We start from the raw sequence: 9163 nt of genomic DNA on the forward strand, positions 1-9163 counted from the left end.
TTCACTTGAATAATGTTTCCTCTTCCTCTTCCAAGCTATGACTCATTGCTCTATAAAGCATCTAAAAATATTGCCGGAAGAAAAAGTTGGTAAACTTGTGTCCCGATGTGGCCGAATGGTGCACAGTGTTACAGTATTATCAAATGCCTTGACCTTGAGTTTCACGCTGCGACATTCGGAGACTATTTGCTGCTATCAGGAACAAACAAATGCATGCTAGAAGGAAATAATGACACTGGAGATGACCACGGTCGCACTGGGGTTAATGCTGTCTGGCTGAGTCACTTTAACCCCTCAGAGCCCTCATCAGCAGGTCGTTCATTTCGGATTCAGATAGCATATCTTGACCTTCCCCTGTTGGGCTGCCAGGGTTTGGCCCTGTGATGTTGTTCTTTCAATCAGAATATAATCGGATCAGTAGCAGGCGATTAGATAAGCGCGATGCATCTGGCTCAAAACAATGATATATATGGTATCAAAGCTGCGTGATCTTCTCAAAACCACTGGAACCGTCACTGATCAAGTCCCTCAATGGCCTCGGCTAGACACATTCCCCAGTGTTGGCCTGACACAGGCAGTGCCAGCACACACACCTTCACATGCCCACTAGTACTAATCACACGCTTTATATACAGGGAAAAAGAGGGAGAAAGCGTTACATAAAGTCGTCTCTTTCTAATCCTCTCCCTCAGGTAATTAAAGAGACTCACTGCAAACGGACTGAGGCCTCATCCCCCCCGATCTACAGCTTCTAACTGAAGCCGAGCAGCGTTTACCTCCTGGGTTTGAGTTTAGAGCACTAGGTTCACCAAGTGGTGTTTTGACAACAGCCGAGACTCAACATTCACTGCCGACAGATAAGCACACAACAAGAGAACAAATCCGAGCAGCATGAATGAATTAACAAATTCTCCCACACCCTGAGTTTATGAATGACCAGAAGATATTAATGACCAAATGAGGAGTGGAACAGATTTATTGGGGAAATTGGAATAAACTTTATGACACTAAGAGTTAATTGATTTTATTGATTAAATAAAAAGCAAAAAAAAGAACGAAAGATATTCACAAAAACTGTACACAATGACATGTTTTTGGATCCATGTCTAGAAGACCGAGGAACTTGCACACTGGCAGTCAGGTAATGACACGCACCTACGGGCCACTCTGTATTTGAATTGCTAAGTGGGTGATCTGGGATTATCCCTCATAAAATGTAACTGTCCTGAAAAGAAACAAAGGTATCTTGTGATCTCTGCAGGATTTAATCTATTGCCATCTCTGCAAAGAAAACAGGCCCGGTGCTTTGCCTATAAACACAACCGCCTGCCCCACCATCATCACCTAATGGAAGTCACTAGAGGGAATCAGAGGGGGCCTTTCTTATGGAGATGACCCGACCATTAATGCTTTTGACTACACCCCGCAGGCTAAAAACAACCGAGCAAAGTTTCTCTCACCCCTCTGAGAGCTTGCACTGGACACATGCGGCAGGGACTCTCCCAAGCATGTATGAATCATTCTGCATAAATGAAAATCGTTTTACACATGTTAAAAAAATATCATATGTATCTGGCCAAGGTGGATCTTCAGGCATGATTTAGTGAGCACAGAGTTTAAGAGCAGGCCTATGGAGTTTCAAGAGGATACAAAAGTATTGTCTTCCTGGGAAATTGATGGGGATGTGACAACCTCACTTTGCTCACACGCAGTATTACAGATATAAGACACCGACACGTGTTGCCAAAATCTGCCACTGATCTTTTGATAAAGTGCCGTGAATTTGGAATGCAATGAAAAGATTAATCCAGCCAGGAGGAAGCGTGAATAAATCAACTCTGATGTCAGACACACACGAACAAGCACCCACACACAGTGAATTTCAGCAGCAGGATGTGATAGTTCCTTCGCTGGCTCCGATCTAAAACCACAAAAGCAAGAAAGAGCAATGACGTTATCTATGAGCCTCATTCCAAAATCGACATTTGTTTGATCCTGATATTAACACCACATGATGAATTACCTGTTCATTGAAAAAAAAGCAGTGGTGGTGTTTTTTGCTGTGTGGTCAAATTTGGAGGATCTTTATGTTATTTTAAGTTATTTAAAAGTATGAAGCAACAGCTACACCTATAAATGGAAAAATCACCCCAAAACAAACAACTAACAGCAACAGTATGGGTTTTGCATGTTGACTTAACAACTATTTTTAGGGTGTGAATTTCCAGGAAATGCACTGACACCAGAGAAACAGAGTAGACGTATTGCGGATACATTTTCTTATTTTAAATATATGTACTTAAAGAGTTACTGGGATAGGGGATGGTGGGTTGGGCATGAGATTGTAAAAGTGACTTTTCCAATAGATCTCACTCTTATGACCCAGGCTATGCAAAGAAACTTCATGTGAGAATCTTATCAAAAATGGGGTTCCCTGGCTCTAATGTGTGCGTATTTGGCACGCGTTAAAGTCTGGAGCTTCTGGGCTAGTGGTCCGCAGGAGGTGCTTCATAGTGGACGAATGATTGACAGCCCCTCGGTGACATCACTGTACGACAAAAAGAGTCGCTGGGGGAAGAGAAGGCACCAATCAATTGAACCAGTGCAGTGTGGCGCACTGAGCAGAGGCGACGCAGCTCCACGCACCAGCAGCAACCCACGTCCCACGGAGCGACTCTTGGAGTGGAGGGCGCGTATCTCTCTCCAGAAACCTTTTTACGCGAGCGACTCGTTCTCTGTGTGAAGATGTTCAGCCAAGATGCTTTCTACTTAGATCGCTCCTGTCTTCGCGAGCCCGCTTCCTCATAGAGCTCACATAACTTTTCTCCTCCTTCGTTCCGTACTGACGGGAGAGACCGATAACCCGAACTTGCATCTGGTGAGAAGTATGTGCGAGAGGCGATCGGCGACGGGCACGGACTCTCTTCGGTCCCCCAGGAAGGAGCAGCGTGGATTAAACACGAATTCATGTGGAATTTAGCGGAGCCCAAAGGTGGTACGACGACCAGACACAGCGCTTCCTCGTCAGGTAAAAATACGGCTGATGTTTTATTGAAACTATTAAAAGTATCCCTCAGAAGCTGAATCTGAATATCAGCATGTATAACATAACTTTGTCTGTGGGGGGAAAATGTATTTTAAAGATGCAAACTGTCACTTCTTCTCCTATGTGGCTTCTGGGGTGTGTGCGTAAAAGTTAAAGCGTTCCCAATTTAAACCTCGGGGAATACGCTAAGAAAGTTGTGTCTTTGGAGATTGTGATAGTCAGATGATATACTTGGGTTTATTGATGTCCCCTGTCCCGGGCTACATCTGGCCCTGGTACGCACGTCAGATCTAACACCTGCGAGCCTCTTGAAGTAACTCTATCCCTTATGATTATACATGACCGTCAAAGCCTCTGCAAATAGAGGCTTGCAGCAGCAGCGTCTGTGCGCCTGCTCCTCCTGCCGCGGTGTGCCCCTGCTCCTTCTCCTCCTCACCGCATTCTTTCATGCTCCTTCTTGTAATCTTCACAGCTATGCAGACTCGAATTCCCCTTCCTTTCATTTCATTTCTCCGAACATCATTTTCTTTTCCTTTCTAACCGGATACCTGTTTTTTTTTTTTTTTTTACTTAATCTGAACTCCTCTTTGATTTGTCATTCCCATCTGCTTTTTTTTAAATTGATTTGTTCTTCTCTTCCACTGCCTCCTCACCTTGATATTTCCATGTTTCTGCTCATGTTAAGATCAATCCTCTGCTTCACCTACAGACGCGCTGTGTTGCCGACGGGCTTACTGTCCACAGCCCCCCCCCCCCCTTTTCCCTCCCTCCCTCTTTTTTTGTTCTACTTCAAAGTGAAGAGGTGTCTTCCCTTTTTAACCTGCTCTCCTTCAATCATTCCTACTGTATGGAGGGATCACACACAGCTCTGGGGCATGCCGCAGTGAAGCCTCCGCCGTGTCTGCCTCATGTCAATACCTCAGCGCCAGTGTATTGACAGAAACCAACTTCTCTCCCCAGGGACTGACTGATCATGGTCGCCGTGGTCCGCTCTCTCATGGTACTGCTGATCGCTCAGGTGCTGCTGGAAGGTGCTACGGGACTTATCCCCGAGGTGGGCCGGAGGAGGTACAGCGAGTCCGGGAAGCAGAGCCCCGAGCGGACGGAGAGCTTCCTCCACGAGTTCGAGCTGCGGCTGCTCAACATGTTTGGACTGAGGCGCAGGCCGACGCCGAGCAAGCAGGCGGTGGTGCCGCAGTACATGGTGGACCTCTACCGCATGCACTCAGCGAACGGAGACCACAGCACGAAGCGGCCCAAGAGCATGGGGAAGCACGCAGATAGAGCCGCCAGCAAGGCCAACACGATTAGAAGCTTTCACCATGAAGGTATGTATTAGTGACATACCTTTACCTGTCAGCCGGAGAGCTCATAGCTCTCTCAGACAACCCTAACCTATATTTAAGCCTGACTCAGTGCCTCAACACTGAACCCAGTCTTCTCACTGTTTTATGTAGGGTTAGTCATTTACAGGTGACACGCGTCCAAGTTATTTGTGACTCTTAAATAAGTTTCGGGGGGCAGCGGAAAAAAAGTCACTGATAGGATTTACAAACAAGCATCTCCTGCGTAATCAGCCGAAATTAACTCTCATTTGAAGTGATGCAACCTTTACGCAAACATTGCCCCTGCGGAGCTGTCACTGGCTTCAGGAACATCAAGGCGCGGTGGTTTCCCTGGGGTAATTTGTTTCTTAATAATTGATGGTGTTTGCGTGGGCTCTGAAAACAGTTTTTCCAGACACGCACCGCAGGAGCAGGATAAAGGGCGGTGTGCCTTCGCACAGGTGATAGTCATCACCCCGTAACTTCAATAACACACGACGTGACATTATACTAACACGCATTATGACAAAGTTATCCTGTCAGACTGAATTCTGAGTCATTTTTTAACAGGGCTGAAATTAGTGCGTGGTGAAGGAGGAGAAGGAGGAGGGCTTGCGCTCCTTATTCTTTCCAAATCACTCCTCTCTCCGCGCTGTGCGCCATTACGCACGTTCCAATAACACCATAATTGCTCACTTAGTTTATATGCTGGGTACCCGCTGATTGTTGAATTCAGTGTTTCAGTTTAATTGCATCTTACGTCCATGGCAACACATGCTGCTCAGATGAATAAGGATCACACACAAAGTTTACAGGGCTTGGGTTAAGTGCATTATAGTTCACCAGTCATAGTATACGTGTTCATACAAGGTCATTTGTTTGGGACAGTGCACGTTAATAAACAGTGCTGTTAAATGCACCACAGTTAGCCAACAGGCTATTTCTCATGTGCAAGTGGGTAATTCTAAACTGTCTTAAATAATCCAACCGGTGACATTTAAATACCACTAATGCTTTATTTATATACTATTAAGTTCAAGGAAACAGAGCTGTTCGACTATTCATAGTGTTATAATGATTTATGTATGATTAAAAAAGATCAGAGCATCTGCTGCTAAACATAAACTGACTGTATTAACCATCCAATCTCCTGCAGCCTATGTTCTGGTTTTTACAATATGCAAGTTACTGCGTCCATAGGGGCTCTACACAAAGTTCTTATACAGAGTCTTAAGTGTTTGAGTGGGGAAGTTTCCATCAGGGGTGAGTCAGAGGGGTGGCTGAGTGGTTGCTTGGGTGCTCTCCAGAGGCCGAGTGCAATGACACCCAGTGGCTACATTGACACACTACAAACAAGCCTGGCCTGGGCAGCAGGCCCGAGTGAGTGCTCCCCTGCCCACTACTGGAAACGTCTGCCCGTGGCCAGCACACACCTTGACACCACTAGCCATTACAAATGTGTTCAAACTGCGTCAACATGCGCCCCCCCACCCCCTGGCTCTTTCATCCTATGCTAACAGAGCTGGAGAATTGTTAGTCTTTGTCAAGCGCTGTTAAATTATTGGCTCTAGTCCAAGCATGTATCTACAGATGTAAGTTCAGCACGCCAGAGCTCTAATCATTCATCACATCTCACTGCTGATATTAATTTCACTCAGATAATTAGTTTCACTGCTATCAGTTTTCAAAAATGAGCATTTTTCCGTGCCAAATTGAACATTTCTACTATTACACAGGAAGTGGCTGCCAGAAACAGGTCTGTGATGAATGACCCAACATTAGCCTTTATCTTTTTGTTTTGGCATGGAGGGCAAAAAGAAATTAGGAATGTTGATACACTCATATCTGTGGTTCACACGTTTTTGTCAAGCCTAAACTTGTTCACACAGCCGTTCATATAAAGAGAGACAGACAGGGGGAAGAGTGAGAGCACTCCTGCAGAAAGAGACAGAGAAACAAGGGACAGAGGAGACAGAAGGAAAAGAGGATTTGGGGCTAAGAGAACAGAGGGAGAAGGAGATTTGGGAAGCTGGGGAAAGGAAGAAAGAGGGGGATTGGGGACAGACCAGAGGGAACGGGAGACGGGGGGCTTTCCCACACCAAATGAGGAGTGAGATGCCTAATTGAGGTCTTTGTACCTCTGGAGAGAGGTTTAGGATGAGATGGTGGAATTTCCTAAATGCCTCCTTTGAAAAGGCTCAGAGTTCAAAGTTTGTGTTTATGTTAGCTCACCAAAAAATAATTAAAAAGTGCGTTTACACATCATCTATGATCTTCATAAAGTGAGAGTTCAAAGTGGCACTGCATTAAAGAAAATTGCAGCTTTTACTAAGATTTCTATCATTCACAGTACAGTTAGGACAGATGTCTTGAATGCACTTTCAGGGATGATAGCCTTTCCTGACTTTGAACTGTGTCGGCTTCAAACTGTTGATATCAAACATTGTGCAGCCACAGTTTCCTTTGGGGTCTATTCATTTTTCTCTGGATCATAATATATATTACCAGCTTTTAACAATACCATATTTACAAGTGGTATTAGAGCTGGCTCTTCCAGTATATTAGCCTTAATTTAATCAATACTAAACAGGTTTCCATATACATTTTTTGTCTATAGAGATTTTTTGATTTCCATGTGCACTTATGGGAATTGTATGCAGCAGTCAGTTCACATCAGGCATGTTTGATCTTATAAATAGGAGGAAGCACACTGCTTTCATCGTCTGACATGTAAGTAGGTAAATTTATGAGCATTACACTAATGCTGTTATTACATCGCCATGATAATTTGTCCGCTAATACTCAGACAAACATGCAATGTGTTGTGCCTGCATGACAATGCCCCACACCCACTATAACCATGTGGCAGCTTGGCTGACTGCACAAAAAGAAGGCTGCAAGTTGTAAGTGGGAGTGGGAGAGGGAGCAAAAGAAATCATGTGAGAAACCATCCTTTGATACTTTCATAGATCGTTCATGCTCACAGGGGAACCATAAAACTGACACGGCCTTAATCCTAGATGTTGCTTCCCATTATTGTAGCATGCATAAATGCTTTGTTTCATCTTTGGCATGCATTTCACACCCCGATCGTCTTACAATATGTTCGCCTCTCTTTTGTCTTTTGTAGAGTCTATGGAGGCCCTGGCCAGCCTGAAAGGCAAAACAACCCAGCAGTTCTACTTCAACCTCACTTCTATCCCTGATGAGGAGCTAATCACTTCTGCGGAGCTACGCATCTACAGGGATCAGGTCATGGGAGCAGCAGCCCCCAACATCAGCTCCAGAAACACCACTACCAGCGATAGTGGTCCTGCTGGTGGCTCCCATCGAATCAACATTTATGAGATATTCAGAGTTCCTGGCACTCATGGCAGGGAACCTCTAGCACGTCTGCTGGACACTCGGCTAGTGCAGGACTCTTTAAGCCGCTGGGAGAGCTTTGATGTCAGCCCCGCTGTATCTCAGTGGACCTCCGGCAAAGGCCACAACCATGGCTTCATGGTGGAGGTACATCACCCAGAGCAAGGGGCGATGGATGGGGAGCATGCTAAGAAGCGTAGTAAGCATGTCAGGGTGAGCCGGTCCCTGCACCAGGACCAGGACTCTTGGCCACAGGCTCGGCCCTTGCTGGTGACGTATGGCCACGACGGCCGCGGGGACTCAGTGCTCCACACACGAGAAAAACGTCAAGCAGCCCTCCGCAAACAACGCAGAAAGCAACAGCACAAGGCAAGCTGCAAGAGGCATGCCCTGTATGTGGACTTCAGTGATGTTGGCTGGAATGAGTGGATAGTGGCACCACCTGGGTACCACGCCTTTTATTGCCAAGGGGAATGTCCATTCCCCCTTGCAGACCACCTCAATTCTACCAATCATGCCATCGTGCAGACGCTGGTCAACTCAGTCAACTCAAACATCCCCAGAGCCTGTTGTGTGCCCACGGACCTCAGCCCCATCTCCCTGCTCTACCTGGATGAATATGAGAAGGTCATCCTGAAAAACTACCAGGACATGGTTGTGGAGGGATGTGGCTGCCGGTGAGCAACGGACAGTGGGATGGAGAGAAAGCGGGAGTGGGAAAGAAAGACTGAAAGGTTATTATGGACACCCGGTTTCCCAATGAAGACGTTTATTTATATGAAAGATAGACAAAAAAGAGCTATTGTGGAAGAAGAAAAAAAAACTATATATGAATATATTTATGTCTACGTAAAGTTGGGAAAAATAAATATTTTAATCAGAGGAATATTCCTTTACTGGTTTTGAAAATGTATTTCTGATGTACATTTCGAAATGGGTGCAATACCACATGAAGTATAATGCTCAGATTTTTATTTTGTATTTATTTCTATTATAACCACTTTATTTGTAAATAAATGTGTATTTATCATGAAAAAAACACATGGTCATTCCGATTTTACCACATCAGCTACAGGGAACCTCCCTGGTGTTGATGTATCTGTGACAGGGGCCAACATGAGCGACTGACATGGACAGGAGAGAGTTTCGAATTCCGACAGAAATTAGCTGCAAAAATATAACACATGGCAAGAGGCTCACACTGCACTGATTGCAAACTAAGCATTGGACTCTTTTGGTAAATGTAACTGGAAACCAACAACAACAGAAGCGAAACGAGGAAAGTGACGGGGGCAGGTCAGGGTGCCACTGGTGTAATGAACTGTAGTAGGGCGTAGGGTCACGAGACGGGAGTGACAAGTTACAAGCTCACAAATGTGATAGACTCCCAGGGGAGGATTAGAAAAACACCAGAGCATGTTTTCCTGCA

At 45.3% G+C, this 9163-nt stretch overlaps 1 protein-coding gene across 1 annotated transcript; it reads left to right on the forward strand.

The window, feature by feature from the left end:
- Positions 1-2608: 2608 nt before the first annotated feature.
- Positions 2609-8726, forward strand: bmp2b (bone morphogenetic protein 2b). The gene is made up of 3 exons (XM_061091436.1): positions 2609-3028; positions 4007-4374; positions 7502-8726. The coding sequence occupies exons 2-3, from the start codon at positions 4020-4022 to the stop codon at positions 8413-8415; spliced, it is 1269 nt and encodes a 422-aa protein (XP_060947419.1). The 5' UTR covers positions 2609-3028; positions 4007-4019; the 3' UTR covers positions 8416-8726.
- The last annotated feature ends 437 nt before the right edge of the window (positions 8727-9163 follow it).

The sequence above is a fragment of the Limanda limanda genome, chromosome 18 (assembly GCF_963576545.1).
Source record: "Limanda limanda chromosome 18, fLimLim1.1, whole genome shotgun sequence".
Classification (NCBI taxonomy): Eukaryota; Metazoa; Chordata; class Actinopteri; order Pleuronectiformes; family Pleuronectidae; genus Limanda; species Limanda limanda.

Excerpts from the sequence above, each read along its gene's own strand:
- bmp2b (XM_061091436.1), top strand. The coding sequence starts at position 4,020 with ATGGTCGCCGTGGTCCGCTCTCTCATGGTACTGCTGATCGCTCAGGTG. Across the intron at positions 4,375-7,501 it reads TAGAAGCTTTCACCATGAAG|AGTCTATGGAGGCCCTGGCC; the intron begins GTATGTATTAGT and ends TGTCTTTTGTAG.